Source organism: Lycium ferocissimum, chromosome 2, assembly GCF_029784015.1.
Source record: "Lycium ferocissimum isolate CSIRO_LF1 chromosome 2, AGI_CSIRO_Lferr_CH_V1, whole genome shotgun sequence".
Lineage (NCBI taxonomy): Eukaryota > Viridiplantae > Streptophyta > Magnoliopsida > Solanales > Solanaceae > Lycium > Lycium ferocissimum.
This window is the reverse complement of record NC_081343.1, coordinates 62589379-62616236: the sequence shown is the minus strand read 5'-3', so window position 1 is coordinate 62616236 and position 26858 is coordinate 62589379. Positions and strand designations below refer to the sequence as shown.

At 35.9% G+C, this 26858-nt stretch overlaps 4 protein-coding genes across 12 annotated transcripts; 3 read left to right on the top strand and 1 right to left on the bottom strand.

The window, feature by feature from the left end:
- Nucleotides 1-1592: 1592 nt before the first annotated feature.
- On the top strand, nucleotides 1593-6535 carry LOC132046658 (putative pentatricopeptide repeat-containing protein At4g17915). Of its 4 annotated transcripts, XM_059437359.1 has the most exons (5): nucleotides 1593-1815; nucleotides 2154-3527; nucleotides 3764-4293; nucleotides 5514-5736; nucleotides 5861-6535. In XM_059437359.1, the coding sequence occupies exons 2-3, from the start codon at nucleotides 2187-2189 to the stop codon at nucleotides 3836-3838; spliced, it is 1416 nt and encodes a 471-aa protein (XP_059293342.1). In that variant the 5' UTR covers nucleotides 1593-1815; nucleotides 2154-2186; the 3' UTR covers nucleotides 3839-4293; nucleotides 5514-5736; nucleotides 5861-6535. The 4 variants fall into 4 exon arrangements, with proteins under 4 accessions (XP_059293342.1, XP_059293341.1, XP_059293340.1 ...); XM_059437358.1 differs by having other exon boundaries at nucleotides 2161-3527; nucleotides 5514-6535; XM_059437357.1 differs by having other exon boundaries at nucleotides 5514-6535.
- A 2255-nt stretch (nucleotides 6536-8790) lies between these two features.
- On the top strand, nucleotides 8791-13886 carry LOC132046661 (uncharacterized). Of its 2 annotated transcripts, XM_059437363.1 has the most exons (5): nucleotides 8796-9312; nucleotides 10325-10361; nucleotides 12539-12775; nucleotides 12862-12909; nucleotides 13081-13886. In XM_059437363.1, exons 1-5 carry the CDS (start codon nucleotides 9017-9019, stop codon nucleotides 13480-13482), a joined length of 1020 nt encoding a protein of 339 aa, XP_059293346.1. In that variant the 5' UTR covers nucleotides 8796-9016; the 3' UTR covers nucleotides 13483-13886. The 2 variants fall into 2 exon arrangements, with proteins under 2 accessions (XP_059293347.1, XP_059293346.1); XM_059437364.1 differs by lacking the exon at nucleotides 10325-10361 and having other exon boundaries at nucleotides 8791-9236; nucleotides 12576-12775.
- A 3310-nt stretch (nucleotides 13887-17196) lies between these two features.
- LOC132047848 (LEAF RUST 10 DISEASE-RESISTANCE LOCUS RECEPTOR-LIKE PROTEIN KINASE-like 2.5) lies at nucleotides 17197-18721 on the top strand. The gene is made up of 3 exons (XM_059438827.1): nucleotides 17197-17224; nucleotides 17479-17520; nucleotides 17607-18721. The coding sequence occupies exons 1-3, from the start codon at nucleotides 17197-17199 to the stop codon at nucleotides 18719-18721; spliced, it is 1185 nt and encodes a 394-aa protein (XP_059294810.1).
- Nucleotides 18722-18955: 234 nt separating this feature from the next.
- Nucleotides 18956-26116, bottom strand: LOC132046657 (chloroplastic group IIA intron splicing facilitator CRS1, chloroplastic). Of its 5 annotated transcripts, none has more exons than XR_009412766.1 (9): nucleotides 25084-26116; nucleotides 23753-24236; nucleotides 23095-23225; nucleotides 22366-22704; nucleotides 22129-22285; nucleotides 21357-21646; nucleotides 20714-21262; nucleotides 19514-19614; nucleotides 18956-19445 (listed from the first exon to the last, which is right to left on the bottom strand). XR_009412766.1 is itself a non-coding variant. In XM_059437355.1 (7 exons), exons 1-7 carry the CDS (start codon nucleotides 26017-26019, stop codon nucleotides 21200-21202), a joined length of 2400 nt encoding a protein of 799 aa, XP_059293338.1. In that variant the 5' UTR covers nucleotides 26020-26116; the 3' UTR covers nucleotides 20504-21199. The 5 variants fall into 5 exon arrangements, 1 of the variants encoding a protein (XP_059293338.1); XR_009412768.1 differs by having other exon boundaries at nucleotides 20778-21262; XR_009412765.1 differs by having other exon boundaries at nucleotides 18956-19614.
- Between the last annotated feature and the right edge of the window lie 742 nt (nucleotides 26117-26858).

Below are 26858 nucleotides of genomic sequence, written 5' to 3'. Positions count from 1 at the left end.
AGTGTCATCTGCAAATAACATGCACCATGACACCTCTCCTTGTTATGACTATATATAACATATAAAATAAAAATGTCTTTTTTAATTATTTTGACAAAATTTCTATAGGTTAATTTAAGCTACGTATGAGCATAATTTTAGCTACATATCATCCCAATTTTTAGATGGGTTGGGCTCAAATAAGCTGAGTTAATAAATGGGCGGGTCAAGTGCTCAAACTTAAATGGGTCGAGGGTTGTGTTTTCATGGCCTAATTTTACTACCCCTAGTTACGTCTCTCATTTGCAAGAAATAGCACACTAGTTTGTCTCCCTCCAGAAATATGTAATCGTGGTTTTGTTGACATTTAGGAAATATTTGCAATCTTCAATAAATAGGTTTAAGTGGATGATGTTGTACGTCCTCTTCATTGATAAGCTTGAAAACCATTAAGCAATTTGTTTCTACTTTTATTATTTCATAAGCCATTGGATTTGTGACCTCTAAACCTTACTTCATGTTCCACAATTATGTAGTAAGGGTTGATATAAGCTTCATCATACCTGAGTATCCCAAAGAACCATTTTCTTGAAAGATCCCTCCAAAAGCAAAAAAGATTCCAAAGTGTGTCTCATTAGTGTTGCAGTTTTATCTTTTATGCACAAGGGGAAGACTACTCATTTAGAAATACAAGTTTAACTAGTAAATACTTCAACAACTTCTCGAGCATAATCTATTATATGATTTCGTGTAAGCTCAATAAAAAGATAATTATTTTCAATCAAATTTCTATCACGCTCTTATCATATATGCCATAATTGAAGATATAAGCAGAACTATATATATGATGATTACCACTCATCATCTATAATACCATCAATCCATTCAAGCATTACCTCAACGGTCATCATATCAAGCTCATTATAAGAGAATAACCTGTGCCATATCCGTTTAAATTCTGGACATATTCTTATAATATGTGAAGAGTTCTCCACATAATGACCATTACAGCGATCACATTTTGGCGATTCAATCATATTTCTGTTAAATGAAAAATTATTTGACATAAATCTATTATGTATATAAAGTATTTCATCTTCTCATGGATACTCAGCTTTCACATAGTACTCCATTTCGATCAATTGGGGTAGTTGCATCATTACAAGAAATGTCATATGCCAATTTAGTACTAAATGTACCATCAGTAGAAAGATTTGCATCTATATGTAATTACATATTTGATTAAAAAAAATACGATATTATTTCACTTTCAAATATAGTACTCCATCTATCCCAATTCATACGAGGGTGTTTGATTGGACACAAAATTTTTAAAAAGAAAGGAATACTTTTATATATTGTGCTCTAAAACAAGCCAAATAAATTTTTGTGGTTAGAAATCATTTTATTAAGGGTAAAATGAGAATTTTAGAGTTAAATTACTGCTAAATATAGAAATGTCTCATTCTTTTTGGACTGACTAAAAAGCAAAGAGTGTCATATGAATTGGGACGGATGGAGTAACAAAATCTTCACCTAATATATTCAAATTTAATAAAATCCACTAAATAATTTCTAATCAAGGTTTTACCTTTGGACCAAACATGACATCTTTTGATATTCTAAGGATGTTTCTTCCCAACTGCAATACTTTAAGGATGTAGTTGACCTTTAAAACACACTTTAGGGATGTTTTCGTCAAAAGCTCAGTCGAAAGTCTTTTGAAATTTCCCGGTGGTCTTGCTACCGGCAGCGACTGTTCGGGTCAGCAAAAATAGCGAAGAGAGCTGTAGAATTTTCTTCTCATTCTCTTGTTGGATAACCTTCTGATTAAGGGTATTGATTTCTCTGACCCATTTTACAATCATAGTTCATTGTTTTGTATTTATTTACTCTTTCCAAATTCCAATTATGGTTAATTCTTGCATGCCAATTGCTGACTTTGTATTTTGTATTTTCATATGCACTGATCATTTTATATATTCTCATGAGAATTGATTCTGAATTAAGGGATTGCCTTTCAAACAATAATATGGAAAAAAATGCTTATTATAACAGATGCTACAATATTCTTTTGTACTTTATCTGAGAAGAATTTATCTGATACTTTTGTTCGAAAAATGCATAAGTTTGTTTGAAAAATGCTCAAGTTTATGTTGAAAAAAGTGCTTCAGATTTCAGGTCTAAACTGTTGGAATAGAATATAGATGCGGAGCATCAAGGATAAATTATCAACAAGGTTAATGAACGTTTGTGTAGCATCTCTTTGTAAAGCCAAACAATTGGAGAAAGCTGAAGTTGTTATAGTTGATGCCAAAAGAATTGGATTACAACCAGATGTTGTCACTTACAACACATTGATTGCTGCATATTGCCGCTTTGTTGGCATAGATGCTGGTTATTCCGTCCTTCATAGAATGAAAGAAGCTGGAATTAATCCTGATGTTATTACGTATAATTCTTTGATTGCTGGAGCTACCAGATATTGCCTGTTATCTCAATGTCTTGATCTGTTTGATGAAATGCTTGAGATGAGTATACTGCCTGATATTTGGAGTTACAACACATTAATGAATTGTTTCTTTAAATTGGGAAAGCCAGACGAAGCGTACAGGGTTTTTCAAGATATTCTTTTGAAAGATATTTCTGTTCCTTCAGCAACGTTCAATATTCTACTTAATGGTCTGTGTATGAATGGATATACTGAGAATGCCCTAATGTTATTTAGGAGTTTAAAGCGTCACGGATTTATTCCTCAGTTGATAACTTACAACATTCTTATTCATGGGTTGTGCAAGTCAGGACGAGGAAAAGCTGCAAGCAAGTTCCTCAACGAATTGGTAGAATCAGGTCATATCCCAAATGCCATCACTTATACGACAGTAATGAAATGTTGCTTCAAAAATAGACAATTTGAAGAAGGCCTTAGAATCTTCGCAGAGATGAGAAATAAAGGATATACGTATGATGCCTTTGCTTACTGTACAGTCGCAGGTATGCTACTTAAAACTGGGAGGATAACTGAGGCCAATGAGTACCTGGGTTATATTATTACGAGTGGCTTTAGCCTTGATACAGCGTCTTTTAATACCATTATTAATCTATATTGTAAGGACGGTCAGCTGGATAATGCTTATAAGTTGTTATACGAGGCAGAAAAAGGAGGCTTGGAATCTGACAAGTACACCCATGCTATCTTGATTGATGGCTTGTGCAGGACAGGTAATTTCCAAGAGGCCCAACAACAGTTGAACCGTATGAGTATGACGGGCTTTGATACTAATTTGGTTGCGTGGAATTCTTTTATCAATGGGTTGTGTAAAACTGGTCACTTGGATTATGCTATGCAGACGTTTGAGTCAATGGATGCGAAAGATTCTGTTACTTACTCTACCATAGTCCGTGGTCTTTGCAAAGCTAGGAGGTTTCGTGCAGCATCTAAGTTATTACTATCATGTATTAGAGGTGGCATGAGTATTCTAAAAACAGATAAACGAATTGTTATTGATGGTCTTCGTAGTTGTAGACTTATGCATGAAGCAAGGAAGGTCCAGTCTAAAATTCAACTGGCTAAGCTTCTGCATTATTAATAACGGATGGTGCTCAACTTTGGCACTGAAGTTTTAACCTTATTTATTGGCTAAGGTTCTGCATTATAACGATTGAAAATTCTTAGGGATAATGGAACTGAGAATACAACCTATGTTAACCAGTTTTAAGTGGGTAGAAGTATTCAATCCTCTTGTAAGAGGCAAACCCAGTGGCGCACTGTCAATTTGAGCAGACAAATGATAGCTTTTGGAGATTCTCTTCCAGATGCAGATGGCTCAAGCATAAAATTGACCAGGAAATGTTGTAGGAAGTCTTTGCTCAACTTACAAGACACAGTTGCTCTATCTCCCAGGGAAGAACTTCCAACTGGAGCTGCACAACCTAGTATGAGTTCATATAGGCATACCGAGGTCAATGCTACTCTCTGGCTATCTTTCACAATATGTTAGTTTATACATTAAAGTTGAGCTGTGGATTTTACTATTCGAACCATCAGACAACATTCTTCAGCCTTCTTGCTGTAGAAGAAATGTTGAAAATTCAGGTTTGTCCCAACTGTTAGTTACTATTGTTTTGAGTCCACGATGTCTCTTCTCTTATGTAACTATCATTTGGATGGATTATTTTAGGTGACGGAGCAACTGACATCTGTCCAGGTATGTGCATCTTCCAAGACCCGGTTTAGCCAGAAAGTTAGCATGAACTTTTCTACTGTTGTGGAAAATGAAAAATTATGAATATAAGCACTTCATGAATCAAGTGGTAATTTTCTGGATGAATTCTGTAGTCCTGGGTCTTACTTATTTTTATTCTTTAGGGCCCCTTTGTCTTCCTTGCAACTTCCATTTTCTACTGCCTAAGCTGCAGATATGTGATAATCCCTGCCGAGATCTTTGATATTTGCAGAAGCAATTGTTCAAGTTTCAATTCGTAGAAAATTTTAGTTATAGATGACTTGAGTTTTACATTTGACCTGATAAATTACTACTTCGCAGTATATCCATCTATTTGCTTTTGCTTCTCTCAATTAAGCTGAAAACTGAGATTCGAAGTTTGTATAGATCGAAAAATTGGGAATAAGTCGTTACTGTACGCTTCTGGTTATTTATCTTAATTAGTCTTGCTCTGAGGAGTTTGAGGGATAACATGAAACAACAACCTCGATTAGCAGAGGTTATTCATTTGAAACTAGAAGGAGTGCTCCCTAAAAATCAGAAACCTAGATGATATTTAAGAAATTATCTGGTTATTACATCCTTTGTTTCATTTCTACATTTGCAAAAACTTAATAAACATTTCTTTCCTAGCATTTGGTTCATCAGATTGGCCACTCTCACTTTGGTCACTCAATGAACTTAGTTGCTCTAAAGTGGTCTTGATAGAGCATTAATTGGTAATTTATAGGAATCATTAAATTAGAAAGGAATCACTTAGTCCCCCAGCTATAAGCCAGCTATTTGATGTCTAATTTCATTTAAATGAATCAGAATTTTGAATTTTCCAATGTTCCCTTTGCTGATCTTTCATTTCCTATTCAAAGCAGCGCATGAATCCGGTCGATCTACAGTAATGATTTGGTTCGATACACTTCACACACGCAGAGTTCTAGCAGAGCTTAAGATAGAAAAAATGGGTTTCTGTGCCTGGATTACCTGCAAATTAAGTAATCATCTGTCCATGGAAGTGCTTTATGGCCTTTGCCTATTCTCAATTCACACTTATTGACAAGGAGGAGGTATCCATATGCTCGTGTTGTGGATAATGAGACAATGTAAACGGGCCTCATCTATATGTAGCTTGATGCATAGAGGACATTTATGGTTGGAATTGAGCTCTGTGGTGTTTTCTTTTTTCTTCTGTTCTTTGCTAAACGCTAAGTGAAGCATGCCTTGTCACTCCACATTTCAGATATAATTTCTTCATTGGTTACAGCTGGCGCTTTTGGAACTTAAATTCTGAGGTTATCCTTTCGGTTTGTGCAGGATCTTTTTTCAGTTTGACATGGATAAAGAATGCATCTAAAGAACCAGAATTGGTGCACAGATTTTTTGTCACTGGGGACTTTTGAGAGGGTGGCCCCTGGGTCGACGACGGATACAATCATGTTCAGTCCAAATATGTGTCGACTTTTCTTTCGGAGGGTATCTTCTGTTCTGAAGCTTAGACACTGACGTTAAACCCCTTCTATTTGATTTCTTGTATATGGTATGTTCTCTCCTAACGTGGATCTTCGAAACTCTAATCAATAAAAAATCTGCTTTATAAACTTGAAAGGGTGATGAATTTGAGGCAAAAAATACTAATAGTTGATTTTTTCCATTTGTTGAAGCCTTGGTGGACAGAGTTATTCAGTAAATGCGCAGGAGGTAGCAGTTTTTTGTGGAATAATCGAAGTGCGAGCAAGCTTGATTCGGACACCACCCTCATAATAAATCAAAAAATGAAAGGTGACTCCTGCCTGCTGGTGGGATGGTTTCTACTTTAGATATCACTTCTTGTGCTAGTGAATTTAAAAGTTAAGGTTAATGAGTGGTGAATTGCAAAAGAATGGGATAGATCAATGAAGAATGACATCAGCTATTGACCAAAGTGAAGAAAACGGTAGGAAAAAAGGTAGAGGGCCGGTCCAGGGCCGAGGAAATGCAAAGGTATTTTGGCAGAATGCGGAAACAAGAGTCATGTAAATTAGTACTAGTAGTAGTTGCTCATCTTGACATATCGACGTGCCACTGCTATGGCTTTAGGTATGGAAGGCGACTGATTGTTCTGCCCATTATTATTCTGCATATACAATGAGGTGATTGTGGTGGTCCATTACTTTCCCTGTTCTCCTTTCGCCTTTTCCTGAAATTTGCCTTTGCCTTCCCTTCTTTTCTTTCTCTTTTTCCTTTTCCTTTCTTTTTCAAAATCTTTCTATATTTTATCTTACTTTTAGCAGATGTCTATACCAAATCAATAAATGTAAGACGTGCATTTTTATATATACATTTATCGTTTCACCGCAGTTAAGTGATATGTACTTTTATGTTAATTTGTATTGCTAAGATTAAATTAATTGTCTGATGTACCCATCATTTTTCATATTCTTATATTCCCTGCTAAATTATTTGAATTGGACGTAAAAGTTAGCGCCTTCATAATTCTCATGTGGGTATTACTTTAAGCGCTACAATTTTATAAGATAGTAGCTTGTCGGATATACTTGGTGATTCTCCTCTTACAGAATAAAGAAGTGTGTTATAATTTGATTATGTATCATTCTCTTCATCACGTTCATTATTCAATATTACTCTAAAAAGGTAGTTAAATATTGTTCTCTTGATTATTCGTAGCTGGCGGTAGGACTTGATTGCTATGGCTAAATAAGTTGCGGTTTTATGTAGTGTTTCTTTGCGTTGAAGATTGAAACTTCTCAACTTTTTAAAGTAGTTTGAAGTTTCAATCATATGGGGCACTATTTTTTTACGTAAAAAGAAGTGATATTTCTTAGGTCTGTTTTCCTTTCGTTTTTCGTCTTATTGTACCATAAGGGAAAGACTTAACCACCTCTTCCATCTGATGACTTTTCGACTCCATACTAATAAACACGATAGTTTGTGGAGCTAAAAAGGAAAAGGTAATTTAGGTACTGCCTTTTTATTTAGCTGACTGTTCCGTATAAACTTCAACTTGATGAAGTGTAATTTCACACAAAAAAGAGTGTGTTTAATATTAGTATTGGTGGAAGGTATCATATACTCACGAAATTAATTGAGGTATGGGTAAGTTAATTCGAACATTACTGTTATACAGAAAATCTGAGAATGGTACGGATGGGATTATGTTGACGTGTTCCATTAACTCTCTCTCAGTCTTAAATAATTTGACCTGAAAGGACAATCTTGATAATTGATACTCTCCAATTTAATAATGTTTTCCATAGATACGTTAGCCCTTTATCATTCCCTCGGGTTGGCAAGTGAACAATTAAAAACAAGAAAGGGGAAAAGACTTTATCGTACCAACCTTTTCTCTTTGGCTGCATCTTCCAACTTGTGGCAGCAATCTCATAATATTAGCCTGGACATTGTCAAGAGTAACAACCTTCACTTCAATATATATTCCCACTGATTTTTAGCCCTTTTTTTTTATAAAAAAAAAAAAAAATCGTTTTTCCCTAAGAAGTATTAACTTTTCTCTTTCGTCCTCGTTTTAGCCAGCTGCAAACATGTCTATGATAAGCACAAAACGTGGGGAATATATAGTATTTAGGAGACAATGATATTCTCGTCATAACATCATTTTTATAATGTTTTGAACGTTATTGGAGTAATTATTTCGGTATTCAAAATTTACTGGCGTGATTAATTACGAGTAACACTATCCTGAAGCTCTCTGCTTAGAACTCCAAACTAGGACCTCTCGTTAAGAATGACTCAATTGGTCTTTTTTCTCAATTACAAAAAAATAGTTAAGGATATGGTCAGTATTGAAATTTGTACCAAGCAAATTAGGTGGCTTTTGGACCTGAGCAGGTTGGGATTTGAAAAAAATATATAATTTGAAATTCAAGTTAAAAAAGCTAAAAAAGGTATTTTGAAGTTGATATTGTGTTTAGAAATAAATACATAAAGTTAAATCTTGTGAGTGAAGATTTTAAAAATTTAAGAGCTCCTAAAATCTATTTTTCAAACTTTCAATTCTATATTTCAAATTTGAAATTGAAATAATGAGCCAATTTGAAAATCAAAATTGCATTTATGAACCTTCTTCTTCAATGTGAGCGTTACATATTTGATGAATCACTCAAATGATGTTACGAAAACTAATAAGAACACAATAAAGTCCATTTTTACAGTGGTTAAAAAATCAAAGCTCCGTTACCGTCTTATGTTGTTTGGTAATTGAAGTTATCATAACATAAATTCAAAGTTAATAATCAAACAGTTATCATAAATATTGTCTATTTATACTTTTGTTTGAACAAACTCATTAAAGTTTTCCTTAATCGAACTTAAATCATATATTTTGAACAGAATGTAGTACATTACTGCATATGATGGCGCCCACAGCTATATGACTTTAAAGTCTCTTATGGTCCGTTTCAATTTACGTGAATTTATTTGATTGAAAACGAAATTTAAGAAAGAACGAGATTTTTTTTAAATTTATGATTGTGCCTATAAATCTATCATATAAATTATTTCTATATATAAAAAAGATCATTTTTTTTTACACGACGAAACCAAATATGTCCACGTAAATTGAAACTGGGAGTATAAAAAGTCGCCGTCAGTATTCTTTGGACATTTCACACACCAAAAATACATTAAAATCCGAAAACTCCAACGTTCTACAATATCCAACAACCTTTTACTAGTCCTAGTATATTCTTTTCTTTTCAAACCCACGCGCCTCTCATAACCTCCACGCGCCACCCTAAATAAAAAGATAAGAAAAAAGAAACTCACTATATGATTGGTTTAGCAGTAGCATTAATTAACTAATGGGTGGAGTAACTTCTTCCATAGCAGCTAAGTTCGCTTTTTTCCCACCAAATCCGCCGTCATACACGGTGGTTGCTGATGAAGGCAAGTATAGTATACCTGAAGTAGCTAGAAGAGATGGAGTTGACTTTTTCAAACTTCGTACTCGACGTGGAAATGAAATCGTGGCCGTTCATGTGAAACATCCAAAAGCATCTGCAACTATGTTGTATTCTCATGGTAATGCTGCTGATTTGGGTCAGATGTTTGAACTCTTTGTTGAATTGAGCCTTCGTCTTCGTGTTAATCTCATTGGGTAATTAAAGCTTCCCTTTTTAGCATAATATACTTAATTTGCTAATTACCCTTTTCTTTTCTTCCTGATTTTATATATCTAGTTTGTTTTTATCTTTTTCTTGGTCCTAATTGTTATGGAATCTAGTAATTGGAAAGGCAACTTGTGCAGTAATTGAGAATTTGTAACTTCCTTATTTGAATCACTTTTTTCTTGAATAAGGATGGGTTGAAAGTTGGGACAATTGTTAGAACTCAGAAATTGTATGATTATGGAAGTAAAAAGACTTCTTTTTCGGGGCAAGGGATTTAATTGAGTAGAAATAAGGTATCTCTAGTAAACACACCATAAGTTGTGAGTTTTGTTGAGATTTAACAAAATTGGAGAAAGTTTGAGGGTTTGTTTGTTTTAATCTATCGTGCATACGTGTTTCTGAAATATGACTTACTTTAGGCTATGTATTTGATTTTCTTTTTCCTAGCTTTAAGAATTCTTTTTGAGATTTTAGAAAATTGGAGGAAATTTGAGGTAGTTGTTTGTTTTAACCTATAGTGCATGACTCACTGTCAAACTCGTTTTCTGAAATGTGACTAGCATTAGGCTATATATATTGACTCTCCTATAAGGTGCTGATGGCATGAAATTGTTATTTTTGTGTTGTGATTTTCCTAAAATTGATGCTATGCTTGGTACGTGTTTACAAAGGGGATAATAATTTGAAAATCAAGTAGACACTAGAAGCCAGCCAAATTAGAGGTTCAGGAGTCTAAACCAGATTGTAGAAACTCATGCCCATTTCCTATCTTCTGTGCAATTTGACCTATTGCGAATTGCATCCGGGAGACCCTGATGAAGAATTGAAGATAATATTATGGATGAATGTCTCCCTCTATTTCTCTAGTTTTTTAAAATAAAACATTTCTTTTGCTTCAATTCTAGAACTTTTCAGATGTCAAATTAAATAGAGTAGTAAGATTGCCATTTGATTTCTCAGACTCTCCTGACTTGGTCTGTCTTATGGTTTTTTGTTTAGGTATGATTACTCTGGGTACGGACAGTCAAGTGGAAAGGTTAGATACATGCTTCCTTGGTCATATGTACTTGACAGCTTTTTGTTCTCATTATTCGTAAACAAAGCAGGGATAAAGAGAAAACTGTCTTCACCTGTTTCAATTTGTTACTTGTTTAATAACATGATTAGTAGGAAGAAAATGGACATCTGTTTGGAAACTCGCTTTATCGACTAGCTCTAGAACTCACAATGATACTTGTTAAGGAGGAGTTTGATGGTAGAACTTTAATTTTTTACCTTTTCGGACTTAATTAAAATTTCAGAAGATTAAAAGTGAAATGCTGCTAACATATGGTAGAAGTCAGCTTTCAGCCTCACCCCTAAGCTATATAATTTTTATATTAGTGTTAATTTATATAGGCATATCATATTTACTAAATTTTTCCGCGGATCTCATATAAATGTTGAAAGATTTCTTTCTTAAAATTTTCGTTTCCCACTTTCTGTAGATTTCTTATTTATCTAAAAAAGAAAAGAATTCTCTACATTTCTTACACGAAAGTTTAGTATAAAGCCCATGGATGATGTCAATTTTTATATCACCTCCCTTTCAGGCCACATATTAATTATTTGTCTCCCATGTTGCTACATGGTCTTAAACTTTTGAACTCCTAAGATTCTCTGAAGCGAAATCTGATGTCTGAGAACAGATAGCTTCTCCTCTATAGTTGCCCCAGTAATTTGTCACTGGCAGTTTGGACAACGATATATGGTAATATTGCCAAGGCAAATCAGTCTCCAACTGCTGCTAATAATGGTTACCTGTACTCTATTATTACAGATGGTTCTTCATCTATTTGACAACAGTAGAAAGTATGGACATCACTTGGGCCTTTTTGTGATATAGGAATGACCATAAAGACAATGGTTTTCATTTTTGCACTTGCAAATATACAAGGACTCTTCTACCTTCTTTTTCTTTTTCTGCTATTGGGTTGTTGTGGCGGGGGGGTATATGTCCTGTAATTTGGAAGCATTATTAGCTAGAACATCAGTAGCATTGATTATTTTAACGTCGCATTGACTATTCGGCAGTTATTTTAGAACACATCAAGTTCTTTCAGCACCACCGCATATGTTACCTAACCTTTAGCTTAGTTTTTCCTTTGTCATAACAACCACAAGTTGAAGCACCTTCTAACCAAACTAGGTCACGTAGTTGGGCCTGTGAAATTATCTGGACCTTGCAGTGCATTTTTTGTACTTAACTGCTAGATTTTGTTGTCTTAAACGGTGTCTCTCCTTTGTTCCTAGGAAAGAACGCGCAAGGTGTAGTACTGACAATAGACTTGTGTTTAGTCATTAAACTCCCTCTAATCCCTGATCTGATTCCGCACTAAGAACAGAAGTTGTTTGCTGTTGCTGGTCATGAACTCTTAAAAGCTTTAACGTACTTTGGAAATTCTCAAGGAAGAGTTTTCTTGCCTTGTTTGTACAATGACATTGATTTATCATCTACTTTTTCATTTAGTGAACTCCCATGACAAACCGTGACTAGAATTTTTTTTGAGGCCAACTCCCTTTGTGAAATCCATATATGAGTGAAAGATTCTTCTATTTTTTGCATTTTCTTCTGTGCTTAATAGTGCTTCTGTCGTATGTTGTGTGTGATGTGTTGCAACACGTATCACATGTTTCTTACCAGATTTAGGTAGACCATCCAGTAAACTTTTTGTTATCAATCAAGTTTTTTTTTTTTTTTTTTTTTTTTGAGGGAATATTAATTTCGCTTACCATTTATATCATATGATAAGGTGGAAGACTTATGTCTTATCAAATTTCAGATGATGCTGCAAGAGCTAGGGCCATTGATGTACATTCTTAGAACTTATTCATGGGTTCCAAACCTGAATATTATTTGTTGATTACCTCATTTCTTAAGTTTCTAGATGCTGGTAACCATGCTAGGTGATTTGGGCATGTGGAACTTTAATTATAATGTTTTTTTGGCCATTTTAAAACTTGTTTTTCTTTCTTTATGTAATTTTCTGCCTTAATGTCATTAACAAATTTGTACGAGACCTTGCACAGATACATAAGAAAGTTTCATTTCGTAATCTTGCATTGTTCGTTCATTGCTTGTTCTGGGAAATCTTTTGGGTTTCATATGGGTCTATTATGTTGTTCCTGTTCACTGTTTTAAAATGTGATGAACTTATCCTTTCTCTGAAGCAGCCATCTGAATGTAATACGTACGCGGACATTGATGCAGTATATAAATGCCTAAAGGAGCAATATGGGGTCAATGATGAACAGCTAATACTCTATGGTCAATCTGTCGGCAGTGGCCCAACCGTTGATCTTGCATCACGTGTACCCAATTTACGAGGTGTTGTTTTACATAGTCCAATATTGTCTGGTGTAAGAGTTTTGTACCCTGTCAAGCGGACATATTGGTTTGACATTTACAAGGTAAAATGCTCTTAATAGTCGGTTATCAGTAATTCTTTTCCATCTCCACGTATGAAATCTGATTTCATTACTCCAATTTATTTCAGAACATTGACAAGATTAGTGCAGTGAATTGTCCTGTTCTGGTCATTCATGTAAGTTTTCCTTCTTTTCAAATGTTTAATCCTTCGTCTGGGGAAGGTGGCGGGGCCAACTATTCTTTTACTGATTAGTACAATCACTGTAGACCCTTTCCACGTTTGTACCTCCCAAAGGTTCTCCCTTTGAACATTTTACTAAAGAGATTTGAACATTTCCATGTATAGGGAACAACGGATGAAGTTGTTGATTGCTCCCACGGAAAACAGCTGTGGGAGCTTTGCAAGGAAAAATATGAACCTTTGTGGATAAATGGAGGTGGGCATTGCAATCTTGAACTCTATCCCGAGTATATCAAACATCTAAAGAAATTTGTTATTGGCCTTGGTAAACCGAAGCCTGCCACTAACGGCTCCCAGAAAGAGTCAACAGAGCCTGACAACCAGAGTAAACCAGCGGAAAGTGGGGCCACAGACACGTTTGACCTGAAACCTGATCTTCCTGAAATTTCAAGGAACAGTTTGGACAGTCGACTTGAAAAGACAAAGAAGTCAAACAAACCTGAGAAGTCTCGGATGAGCACAGATCGTGTTGACAGGTTTAGGAGAAGAAAGGGCTTAGTGTGGTGATGCCTTAAAAACAAAGGAAAAGTAACTTTAATTAATCATCAGTAGCCCGCCCAAGAATGTAACATGTGCCTGTTTATGCAAACAAGGGATGAGCTCTAACCGCAGTTACTATGAGTGTATTTTTAGGTCTAAATAGTTGAGTTATCTGTGCTGTCAAGATATGAAGTGGTGACGGAAAAATAAAGCAGTGCACATCCCTTTTCCCCCTGTATAATCAAATGTAACATTTTGTAACATGAAAAGCTTGTAGTTTTATACTCATATGAGCTTCCATACTTGTATATTATGCAAGATGTACAACTGTAGTGGCAGAAGCTCTTGGATGCATCATCACCTGTGTGTAACTGTTTGCTAAGGAAATTTGTTCTCTCAATAATAGATGTGTCTTTTTAGCTACTGTTGTCGGAGTTGTCTCAAGATTAGCTTTGTCTTATTTCACCTTTAGCTGTATTGTACTGAGGTTGGAATTTGCTCATGGTCCTGAGTATCTCACCAATGCCACTTTTATGTCATCTCCCAGGACTCCCATGGCATTAACATGATAGTTTGATAAGTAAAAAGCTGGTGAGCTATAAAGAATAAGAAAATATGTTCCATAGAAACATTTGCAGTGTGTTTCTGTTCCTCCTTTTAAGAGTTGGTCATTGATCAAGTTTCCAACTATGATAAATAGTTTTTTTAGTTACTGTTTATTTTATAATTTTCTTTCAGGGGAAATATTTGATCCTGTTTAGCTTAAAAGTTGAAACAGCATGTGTTTGTGAAACTAGTTGATTTTGCTCATCGAATATTTTTTACTGCCAATAGTGTAATGAATCACATCACAATCGTACTAGGAGAGAGGTGGAGCCGGTGATGGATCACTTCGCGTTGGAAAATTTGCTACAAGTTAAAGATAAATCAATTCACTTCGCGTTGGAAAATTTGCTACAAGTTAAAGATAAATCAATCTAATCTTTTTCCATTCTTTTCGGTGTCCATCTAGATTTTTGAATGAGTCATATTGACTAATCAGCTGGAGAGAAAATGACAACTTGGAACCTCTTTGGTATCGTGTAATTTAACTTTCAAGAAGATATTTCTTTAGTTTATCTCCCTTTATGGTTTTGGTTGTTCAAATTTTACAGTTTTAAACCAAACAGAAGTAGTCAGTACTCCAGTGATAACAGTGTTCTATATAGGTTAAGGGCAATACACGTGGTCGAATCCTATCGTAGCCAAAAATCTAATATTTAAATGGAGAAAAGTAAAGAGGTGATCACATTATCAACTGAGTTTTAAATCGTGTTTTGGCTTGCTCCCAAAAAATTTCTTCATTATAAAAAAAGAGAGAAAAAATATGTGCGCCCCATTCTTGCTTATAATCATCACTAATAACCAACTTCAGCATCGAGTGCACCAATCAATGCACTCACATTCTACCTAATGCACGTCAAAGTAATTCGTAACAAAAGTAAGCGATAATTTGTTTTAAGTTGTGAAAAGTAATGTTCTCATCATAGAAAAAATGGTTTTACTTCAAATTCAGAAAAGTAAACCAAGTCATATTTTCTGGATGCCTAGAGTCAATGGTGCTTGCTTTGACTAAAGTTGTTAGAACTTGATAATGGAGAAGTTAAATATATTCTCCTGTCAAGTAGATCTCTTAGCATGTTCTTTTTGATTTTTTGAGGTAGAATAGTAGTGTTAAGGCCAAAAAAAAAAAAAAAAGAGATTGAGCAGAACTTCCTCTAAAAAGATGCATTCAAATCTCCACTCAACTGTTATTCAGTTTATCATCATTCTATGCCTTCTCCATATGCCCATATATCTCTGTCAAGATTTGCGAGCAATTCAGAAGGTGTGGTGAGATCATTTCAACTATGACATGGAATAAATTCCCCTTCTCTGGGGAGGGGAAATTATAAGTTTATCGTAAAAGTTGAAACGGCATGAAGTTTATGAAACTAGTTGATTTTGCTCCAACGATATCCTCATTACTGCCAATAGTGTAATGAATCACATCACAATCATACTAGGAGAGTGGTGGAGCCGGTGATGGATCACTTCACGTTGGAAAATTTGCTACAAGTTAAGATAAATCAATCTTTTTTCACTTCTTTGCGGTTCCATCTAGATTTTTGAATGAGTCATTTGCTACTGGAGAGAAATGTTTGGAAGGTATAATTTAACTTTCAAGAAGATATTTCTTTAACAATCTCTTTTATTGTTTTGGTTGTTCAAATTTTACGCTTTTAACCAAACAGAAGTAGTCCGTACTCCAGTGATAACAGTGTTCTATATAGGTTAAGCATACACGCTCTGAATTCTATCAGCTGGAGAAAAATGACAACTTTTTTAAATCGGTTTTGGCTCTTTTTTCATTATAAAAAAGAGAGGAACGTATAATTTGTTATAGTACACAATCAATGCACTCACGTTCTACCTAATCTACTTTTATTAAGCGATAATTTGTTTTAAGTTGTGAAAAGTAATGTTCTCATCATAGAAAAATGGTTTTACTTCAAATTCAAAAAAGTAGACCAAGTCATATTTTCAATAGAGTCAATGTTGCTTGCATTGACTTCAGTTGTTAGAACTTGATATGAGAAGTCTACAATATATTCTCCCTGTCAAGTAGGAAAGCAGAGCATAGGCTGTCTTTTGTTCACGAGGTAGAATAGTAGTGTTAAGGCCAAAAAAAAAAAGATTGAGCAGAACTTCCTCCAAAAAGATGCATTCAAATCTCCACTCAACTGTTATTCAGTTTATCATCATCATTCTATGCCTTCTCCATATGCCCATATATCTCTGTCAAGATGACGAGCAATTCTGTCATTTGTTTGCGGCGATAAAAAAAGGGAGAGAAGAAATCCAAGTTTGTGTGCGCCCCCATTCTAATGCTTGAAGTGTTAATCATCACTAATAGAATACTTACTCTCAGAGATCGAGTGCTTCAACCCTCAGATGCACTCTTTTCACATGTCTCCGGTGACCAAAAATATCATCTGTATTATGGCTGCACCCTCCGCTCTGGTTCGCAAATAGTAATTTTTCCAAATGCGCTCAACAAAGCAACGTATTTGTTATATACACATAATTTGTTTCTACAGTTGTGAAACCAGTAAATCAAACGTTCATCAGTGGTCCAGAAAAAATGCTTTTTCTTTTACTTGAAATTCACAGAAAGATGTGGATCCAACCAATTCCACATTTTTGTCATGTGATGGTACTATCCAACCGAGTCACGGACAAAACCAAGCTGGCGGTAATTTAAACTTTTACATCACTTAAAGACAACTTGTTATTTGTCAACTTGAATAAAATATCTATTCGTAGGAATTTACACATCATTCTCCTGTCATGTATGGTAATAATTACTAATTCACTCTTTTCCCTAGTTCACGAATAAAACCATACATGCATCCTCATAACAATTTTCTGATACATGAACTAAGAAAATTCATATACTTAAGATGAACCTAGTTTATTATACATCCCCGTTTGAACTAAATTCATCACTTTAAAAGACATTGTGGAAGAATTCCATCTTCAAGGCTTGTGAAAGTATCCCCAACTTGATCTTAAAAAAAAAAATGTCCAGTGTCTCTTTGATGAAAGCCACATTTTTCATCTTTCTTTCTTGAGAAATGAGAAATGATTTGTTCTTTCTTCACGGATGTGCAAAGATAAAGCAAGTTCATTAATGGTCGTGGTGTCAAAGTCCTTGAACTGATGAGACACGAGAAAGCAAAAGTTCATGGTAACTCTTCAGGATTGTGAATGACCAGTCCCTCATCAATTGCCTTGTAGTTGTCTTACACCCTTTTCTTCTCCGTTCTCTCTCTGATCCAGCTTCCCCCGCACCCCCACACACACATCTTTTTCCGTTCTTTCGAGTTGTTCATTCATGATAGTCTTTTGTAGTTGTGCTCATTGGAAATCCTTCTCTGGAAAGAATTGATGTTTCAGCCATGAAATAAATCATAAGTTCTTAAATTTTGGTGCCTCATGCAGATACAAGAAAAAGGTTTCGCATTTCCAAGAAACTTGCAATAGGTAAAGTTGCCCTGTGTCATTTCCTCAATCTGCTTTTCGCATTTGCACTTGACACACCTTGATCTATTACCGTTATTTATATGCAGTTGGCTCAGTTGGTATCGCAGGGGTGGTCCTAGTATCAGTTTCAATGATCTTTTGCCTCAGAAGTCGATGGTCATTCCATAAGCCACTGATTTCCTGGAAGATCGAATCAGAAGATCACAAAGTTGAAGAACTTATGAGAACCTATGGATCTCTTGCTCCAAAAATATACAAATATTCGGATCTAAAGAAAATAACAAAGTCATTTAGCCATAAAATAGGACAGGGTGGATTTGGTCAAGTATACAAGGGAATGCTGCCCGATGGTCGCGTAGTAGCTGTAAAGGTCCTGATAGAAACTAATGGTGACGGAGAAGAATATGTAAATGAAGTAGCCAGCATAAGTAGAACTTCCCATGTTAACATAGTAGGGCTTTTGGGATTTTGTTACCAACCGAATAAGAAAGCATTAATCTATGAATATGTGTCCAATAGTTCATTGGATAAATTTCTCAACAATGGACCATCTGGCACAACTTGTCCCTTGGGATGGACAACATTGTACAGAATCTCCATTGGGATTGCTCGAGGTTTGGAATATTTGCACCAAGGTTGTAACACAAGAATAGTGCACTTTGACATAAAACCTCATAACATTCTCTTGGACCAGGATTTCTGCCCCAAAATATCTGACTTTGGCCTCTCTAGATTGTGCGAGAGAAAGGAGAGTATTCTATCAATGTTGGGTGCCAGGGGAACTGCTGGATACATTGCTCCAGAAGTGTTCTCTAGAGCGTTTGGACACGTCTCTCACAAATCAGATGTCTATAGCTACGGCATGCTGGTTCTTGAGATGGTTGGAGTGAGAGATAATGTTGAAGTGAGCCAAACTAGTGAAGTATACTTTCCACATTGGATCTATGAACATCTCGAGCTGGGGAAGGACCTAACTCTACAAGGTATCATGAACGACGAAGATGAAGAAATAGCAAGGAAGATGGTTTTAGTTGGCTTGTGGTGCATTCAGACCAAACCGTCAGATCGACCAGCAATTGGGAGGGCAGTCGAAATGCTGGAGGGAAGTCTTCACTCCCTACAAGTTCCACCAAAACCTGGCTTGTTTTCTCCACCAAAATCCATCCTAGAGTCGTTTACATCAACATCCACAACGACCTAGGAAAGAAGGTTCATTTCTTGAGCTGAATATTTGTTCCGTAAAAAAATTGATGCAAGTTTGTTATATTTTACTCTTATTCAAACTCAAGTGTTGATCAATTTAGTGGGAATATTATCTCGAGGTTGATCACCACTAATAAAGTTTTGGAGCCATTAGGCTCGCTTGATGCAAGTTGTCAAAGATAATTGAGAACAGAGGTGGGATATCTGGTTCCCTAAATCACAAAACTGCTTCAATGTGTTGATAAAATTATTGCCAACTGGCACCAAACAGAGAGAGGACATAAATTTCACGTTTATGGTCGCCTCACCAAACATGCTAACTTATTTAGTTATTCTAGTTTGTGTCATACAATGCATGTGCCAGAGTAAATGATGCCCAAGGCTGGCATCCAAATTATATGTTGTATCTCCAGCTGTAAATGAGCAGCCACAACCCGATCACACTTGTTTTTGCCAGTTGCACTAACACCTATGTCGCCATTCAGTAGAAAATATAAAACATGTCTGCAGTAGTTCAAACCTGGAATTGGCACAATTTCACGAAGTTGCTGCAAGAGAAGAGGAACAGTGCCCTTCGAAATCAGCAGTGCAATTACTGTTACCGACTCCGTGCTGTATGGAACAAATCCCTGTAGTATGTTCACCTCCCCCTCCTCCAAATGTCTGTTTTATTGATTTCAAGTGTAGATGTGGACCTACCTAATGCTTCAACAGGTATTTTCCTGTAATACAGGTCATGGGACTTGAGGTCTGAGTTCTGGAACTAAATCAAAATAATCTTAAACCTTACCAGATCATGCAACAAGTAGCAGTCTTAGAGATTTGTCCATGCTGTAATGTTAGCAGTGTTACTTTATCAATCCATTGCTCATCTGCGAGTCCACCATCATCCTGCCACACAAGATACAGATAAGTGAACTACACCATGATTGAGAATTTTACTGTCCCAGTACTACAAATAGGAAAACCGCTCAGAACAATTAGACCCCAAATTGAAGCACCTTGAGCTAGTTGAAAACAAATTTGCAGATCGAATGAGAGTAAAGGAAAAGACAGCAAGGAATATGACGAACACATTTATTGTGTGACATACCTAATCCAGCAAAAATGCTACCAAGGGATAAATGAACTAGACAGTAGCGAATTCTCGAATCTCTGGAGATTCTTTCAACACCCTGTAACTTTGCAGGCCAAAATGGTTCTACAGTAGTATTTTACAGAAGTCTCACTTTGCGAGCATCAAAACTTCCTAAGCATTCGTGCGTACCAGAACCCAGTGCACCAGTGCATGGTGCACTAGTGCTAAGTCCCAAGGAGTGGAACGATTTATCAACTCTCACCTTTGATCTTATCATCTACTTGCATTATTTAACACATGGTGACAGGATATGTCGTATCTGCTTAAAAACCTTGGGTCTTCTGCTCATTTTTGGGATTCTAAAGCCACTGATATTTATCGATCTCAGACTCTCAGTACAAAAAGTGGGAAGCTTAACTGCCAAAACTCAAAAATCATAATATCTTAACCTCATCAAAGGCATACTTTTTAGTAGACCAACACCTCTTCAAGTATAGATGTCGTTTTTGCATTCTCATAATTTAGAAATTCAAACCTCCATATTTCAGACAGGATTTTCCAAATCTAAAATTAGGCTGAAACAGTATGAAGCAACCACATCTCTTACTTTAACCAGAAAAAAGAAAGAGGAATAAAACAATACGAGGCAACTACATTGCAAGGTCTAGCCAGGATGTATTAGGTCATTGACAGCCCCGGGCAAATCCGTAAATATCTTTCTTATGAGTGGAAGAAACAAAGATGAATGTATTAAATCATTTCCTTTCATGAAAGTTTGGTATTGATCTGAAATATCAACAAGTCAATAATTTTTTTAGTGCGGCAAACCATCCGTCTAGAATTGAAGTAAAACGACAGCTAAAATATCAGGATATTTGACAGCATATCTTTATAGGTAAGAGAAAAAGATACCGGAAACTCTATTATGTCTCATCAAGAAGAATCACAAAGTTGAATGCTTCTCCAAGTTGTATACTTTTCTCAACAGTGAAATCCCAAGATGCACAGATTATCCACCTCAAAATTAACAAGTTCTAAGGTCATTAATCAAGGGCTTTCAAAGCAATAGTCCTTATTTCCCCATAATACTCAGCTAGCCAATGGGTGAACTCTCTTCCCGCTGATGTATATAGACCATGTCAAGACAGAGATCAAGAGCAATAGTAGTTATGACTGTGCCACAGGCTTTTAGATCTCCCCCATTTGACCAATTTTTACTGTATATTCTACCTGAAAAAGACAATTATCCATCAAATTTCAGCTAATAAAACTGGATAAGATTCACTTGGAATACTATTTGAAAGCCAAAGCTAATAGTCAAGACAAATTTGAAAAATGAAAGGCAAAGGCAATCTGTTAGTTTGTAGACAAAGAGGAACTTTAACAGAGAGATAGAAATTACAGCTTGCGCTTAAGATCAGCGATTTCCTGCTCCGTTTGATTTGCATAAAACTTCAATGACTGACAAAGAACAAAATAAATCTTAGATCCAGGATTTATAACAGTCACAAAACTAAGGACTAAAAAAACTAGCCATAAGACGCAGAAGACTCACTCCAAGTCTCTGCATTTCAAGGGACCGACATAAAGCTTGGCTTTTGTTTAGAAGATTTTGAGGAACCAATTCCGGGCGTCTGTAGTTCTTTCCCCGATAAATTATTATAGTATGACCTTCTTTAAGTTTGTCTACAGAAACCAGTATTCCACCACTTTCTGCCTCCAGGAGCTTTGCAGTATGAATGACCTGAGAAAAGATTTTCTGCAATGTCATCACCTTAACAACTTCTCTGTGCTTCCAATGCTGATGGAGACCAGCTAATACACCGTCAAAAACACCGCGTCTCCCTGAAGTCAAATTGAGAAAGTAGATTTCAGGTGACCCAGTGATCACGTAACAGTTTTATCATGGGAACGGAACTGCAAACTTCCTCAATATTTAGAGATCCTAAAATTTTGAGCAATTAGTAGGTTATCAGATAAAGGTGTTGTTGACGAGTATTTGAATGAAATGGACCTAAATAAAACAGAATCGATATGGAGGATTCATATAGTTGGCCCAACTAGTTGAGGCATTATCGTCGAGCCCATGAATAATATTGAGGAAAGTAGTTTGTTTATGCAAGTCCAACTAGGGAATATGACAATAATAGTTTCACTCTTTTTTAAGAGAACTATTTAAGATGTATAATCATAGCAGAAATTTCAGAATCCTGGTAGATAACGGACAATTTATCAAGAGTCTCAATTTTTCAATTGCAACTCAGCTACAGTTTTCATAGTTTGACCAAGAAAGAGAAGACAGGAAAATATTGCAAAAGTCTGCTCACCAAGCACTAAACTCCTGTCCATCTTCAATCCTATCTGCCTAAGAGAACGTTTCTCTTCCTGTGTTAAGATCTCGTTATCTTCATCCTGTTTGGCAGGTCTCCATGCAGCATTTAACTTTCCCAATGCTATAGATGATCTTTGAATCTTCTGCTTGAGCTGCATGAACGAGTAGGAAAGCGTCTTTCATTTACTGCTTAAAACATTGGAAGTGAAAAAAGAAAAAGCTGATATCTTACAATGTAAAGTCTGTGCTGTTGATTCCTCAGTTCTTTTTCTAATCTTTCCCTTTCAGCCACCGATTGAACTTCAGTCTCAGATTTCTCCTTTCCAGGTTCTGCAATTGTTTGGAATTCTGATAAAGTCCCAACATTACTACTACTCATTGATATTTCAGCAGTGATTGGAAGGGTTTCAATTGCTTTGAATCGGGCAACTTCTTCCTCAAGCTGACATCTTGTGAGCTCCACCTCTCTCTCGGCTACAAGGCTTGCAACTTGAGGAGGAAGAAAATCCTTGCCTCTATATAGGATTATAAAGAACTTATTCCGCAATAAAAGGACTCCTCCTGTAAGATACTGCCAAAATAAATAAATAAATTGAGCATAAAAGGACTCCTCCTGTAAGCCTCGCCAAAACCCGCTCTGCCCTACTTCCATTCCTAATTTCATAGAGAATCAAAATAGGCTTTCAAACTGAAGAGGAGTAACTATTTTATTCTACTATTACTAACCACCAGGTGAAGACAAGATAGTTACATGAAACAAAGGGCAGTTAACAGATCTCCTCCTCCCATTTTTCTACTCTACTAAGATGCCTAGAAATATAACTGATGTCATGTAACCATAAAACAAGCTTGCTAATATGAGAACTACTAGAACAGACTCACCTACTTGCTCAAGAAGCTGACTGCGATTGATTGAGAAAATATAAGGATGTTAAGCACAAATTGTTCTGACCAAACTCACCTTCAGTTCATTTGCCATTAGCTCGTTGCTAGTATTTGGAATTCCCCACTTCAAAGCTATCTTTGCTATATGACATTTCTCCCACAATTTTACAACTGCTGCAGACAAGCCTTGCAGTTTTCTGTTTCTCCCTTCATATCGTGTCATGAAAAATAATTACTATCTCAAACAGGACAAACATAGGCATAGAGTTGCAAAAGGTGCATAACCTATTGCATCATAATGAGTGCTCAATACTTTCATAAGATCATCCACGATATAAAATGCCAATAATAAGTACTATTTAGCTGATTTATTATTCATGTGCAGCATAGACCCAGCAACAGTTGAGAGTGCACATGTATAGTGCTCTAGAGACGAGGGTGGAAAGGAGGGAGCTGACTTGCTTTGTTTGACATAATCATATAATGACAATTTTTCTTTCTTGACATGATCATATAATGGCATAAATATCACACATTGCAAATGTCATACGACAAGCAAACTACAGTTATATAACAGGGAAATTGTCAATGATAAAAATGACTCGAGTCCAGGTAATCAGTAGAGAGACAGTATAGCAACCCAGGATATACACAAGCAGCAAACATAAGCAAAATAGAATTCATTGAGCAATTCAGCTGCACAAGAGACGCATCATCAAGAACCATAAACTTACCGAGGACAAAATGAGTTGGCAAAGAGCGTGCAAGTTTCCTCAAGTGTGTAAGTTCATCATCTGTCAGCTTTGATCTTGAACGTGGTGGGCAAAGTCTAAACGGTGGCTTAAATCCAGGAACTACTTCAGGAAGCAAATCTGCATCCACTGGCAAAGGCTTTGGCCACCACCAATCAACATAACGAGGTCCTAAGTCATCCAATAATCTATTAGCTTCCCTCTCATAAAGTGACTCATTTATTGCTAGGCTATCCTCTTCTGAGTTTTCACCACCTATCATTTCGTCTTCACTGCTCCCACTTGAGTTCAATGGCGAGAAAATACTTGTCTCTTTATTATTTTCAGTAAATGAAGAGTTTTGTTGACTAAGTAGAAAATCATGATGTAGTTCTGGGTCATCATTCTGTCGTAAAGTATAATCACGTCCTCTATAAACAACCAGAGCATTTTTCTTCCTCCAAACAACAAAGCCTCCAGTCTTCATCTGCAGTAGAAATGGAATAACACACAATTCTATAAAAAGGACAGAAAATTAACAAAGTAACCTCTATATTTTATTTTTTTTGGAAGCTGAAGTAACCTCTAAACTTATTAACAATAACTTCTAGAAACCAAGTTAGTATATTTAGGAACAATGAAGACTAGCTTTTTAGAACAATAGAGCATTGAAGCAACATAAGAGGGGCCTTCGACTGGACAATTAGTCTGCCATGCTCAATATAAAGAGTAAGAGCAGTTTCCCTGAAAAAGAAAACAGTTCCAGAGTGAAGTTACCAACTAAATCGGTGGCGTAGACTTGTTCGAGGATTCACAATTATGACCCTATGAGTGAACAAATCATAAGAAGTTTGAATACAGAAACTGCATGCATGTAGCAAGACCTTTTACCAGCATCCAAGACAATTGAAAATCAGTTCTGGCAGTCCCAAAATCACTTTCTTTTTAACTAGTAATAAAAGACTCAACTCACTTCATCAAGAAAAAAAGACTCAACTCAATTAAAGATGGATTAGAAGTGTTTTAAAACATTAGGGTAGTTTGGTTTGATGTATAAGAGGAAATAGTCTCTCTAGAAACTCTGCATCATTAGACAGGCATTGGTTAGCATGAGAATTCTTGACGACATATATTTGCTTGATAATGAAACCACGTCGCAATTAAATACCATTATATATCTCAAACATACAAATTTGTTAAAGCAGGATTCACAAATACAATAACATCACCAAAAAAAGTACCTTTGCAAGTTCTATTCACTCTACGAAGCATAAAATATAGAAAGCTTATTCTCAGAAACATAATCGCAGATAAGACAGTGTTCAGGGACAAACCTCAATAATTTCTCGAGCCCTGTCCATATTACGGCATAAAGGCAGGTCAAATTTGAGCATTGCAAGCTTGTTATACTTCCAAACCAAGTGGATTTGGTCAACGACAGCTCGGGTAACTCCTGTTTTCTTAACTTTCACCCATTTCTGAATCCTTGCAGCCTCACCCCTCAATCTCTCAAGCAACATTGCATCAATATTCGACTCAGCCGCCGTGATAACTTTGTCCTTCTTCATTCTCCTATACAAAATTCTCTCCTCACTCTCCCATGGCATTTTCCCCCCATTTTTTCTAATCCCTTTTCCTTCACACTCTCTTGATAAAATATCAAATTCAACTCTCTCAATGCTTTCCACATTGTCGTGCTTCCCATATGGGGTTTGTTCATCAAATTCAAAGCTCACATCTTCCCATTGAGCTAAAGATCCTGGTGGGAACTGGAACTCAAACTTAGCATCAGTTTCCTCATGTGTAAATTCCAAATTTTGTGTTTCTTGGAGTTTATCAATTCCTTGGTAAATCTTCTTCATTGCTTTTTTACCTCTTCCTCCACTAACTTTACCAGAAAGTGCATCAATAGGATTTTGTGTTACAGCAAAGTTGGTATCTTTCTTCCTTCTTGATTTGGATAAGTCCAAAACTTGATTGGGTTCAAGAAGAAGAGGACCCTTCATCCATGGAGCAGTAGGGCCTTTAATTCCTGAAGTTGAATGTGAAATGGGGTTTGATAGTGACTCATAATCTTGATTTTCAAATTCAAGATTGCATTCTTCCAGGTTTTTGCTGGGATGAATGTTATCATTGGGTTTGGAGCAAAAGGTGGTAACTTTAGAATTGAATGATTTGGAAAAAAGAATAGTTTTGTGGTTGATAATAAAAATGGAATGGTGATAACAGAGGGTATTGGAATTGGGAACTAGAAATAAAGAAGGAGACATGGCTATTCTTGATAGGAATTTGCTAACTCTCAGCGGTTCCGAAGTAGTACAGGATTTACTGCAATCCTTACCTTGGAATTTCACTTATGTCAGGGAGTTTCTTAGAGAAAAGGACATAAATGGTGCCTGAGAGTAGGTTCAAAATGGTCACTTTGCACTTAGCGGTTTTGGTCTTTTAAGTTTGCCACAAATTAATAAAATTGGTTCCTTAACTACGAGGGTTGGTTAAAAATAGTTCCTTAAGTATGAACTTAACAGCTTTGGTCCTTTAAGTTCACCAAAAGTTAATATTTTTAGTCTCCAACAAAATATTTATCGAACTCTATTCGTTAGATTTGACGAGAACTATGGAAAAAAAAAGGAAAAAAATAGCGAGAAATCACATTTAGACACATTATTAAAGAAACAACCAAATATCTCGGGACAAAACCGACGGACATCAATCTGTTATAGGAAAAAATCGAGAAAAAACTTACAGACTTGATAATGTCAGAAAATAGTGTCTCGAAACCCAAAGATCGACGGACTCTATCGATTAAAATCGAGGGAGTCCACCAGCTAAGTAAAGTACGCTAGACTCATTTTTACTAAAAATTCGGTATAAAAATAAATACTTCCATTGTAATGATTTTTTTTTAAGAAAAAAAATCCACGCATTTTTCCTCGAAAATAACCGACGGGCGTTCGTTGGTTTTCGTAAGAAAACAATTAAAATTAAAAGAAAATTAAAAAATAGTGTCCCTCGATTTTATCCATCGATTTCCGTCCATCGTTTTTTCACTTGTTTTTAGTAGTGACGACTTTTGTAGTTTCTATTATTTCTAATTTATTTCTTAAGT

Excerpts from the sequence above, each read along its gene's own strand:
- LOC132046658 (XM_059437358.1), top strand. The coding sequence starts at position 2,187 with ATGCGGAGCATCAAGGATAAATTATCAACAAGGTTAATGAACGTTTGT. Across the intron at positions 3,528-3,763 it reads TTATGCATGAAGCAAGGAAG|ACAAATGATAGCTTTTGGAG; the intron begins GTCCAGTCTAAA and ends CAATTTGAGCAG.
- LOC132046661 (XM_059437363.1), top strand. The coding sequence starts at position 9,017 with ATGGGTGGAGTAACTTCTTCCATAGCAGCTAAGTTCGCTTTTTTCCCA. Across the intron at positions 9,313-10,324 it reads CTTCGTGTTAATCTCATTGG|GTATGATTACTCTGGGTACG; the intron begins GTAATTAAAGCT and ends TTTTTTGTTTAG. Across the intron at positions 12,910-13,080 it reads GTCCTGTTCTGGTCATTCAT|GGAACAACGGATGAAGTTGT; the intron begins GTAAGTTTTCCT and ends TTCCATGTATAG.
- LOC132047848 (XM_059438827.1), top strand. The coding sequence starts at position 17,197 with ATGAGACACGAGAAAGCAAAAGTTCATG. Across the intron at positions 17,225-17,478 it reads CGAGAAAGCAAAAGTTCATG|ATACAAGAAAAAGGTTTCGC; the intron begins GTAACTCTTCAG and ends TGCCTCATGCAG. Across the intron at positions 17,521-17,606 it reads TTCCAAGAAACTTGCAATAG|TTGGCTCAGTTGGTATCGCA; the intron begins GTAAAGTTGCCC and ends ATTTATATGCAG.
- LOC132046657 (XM_059437355.1), bottom strand. The coding sequence starts at position 26,019 with ATGTCTCCTTCTTTATTTCTAGTTCCCAATTCCAATACCCTCTGTTAT. Across the intron at positions 24,237-25,083 it reads GGGCTCGAGAAATTATTGAG|ATGAAGACTGGAGGCTTTGT; the intron begins GTTTGTCCCTGA and ends TTTCTACTGCAG. Across the intron at positions 22,705-23,094 it reads TAATGGCAAATGAACTGAAG|TATCTTACAGGAGGAGTCCT; the intron begins GTGAGTTTGGTC and ends TTATTTTGGCAG.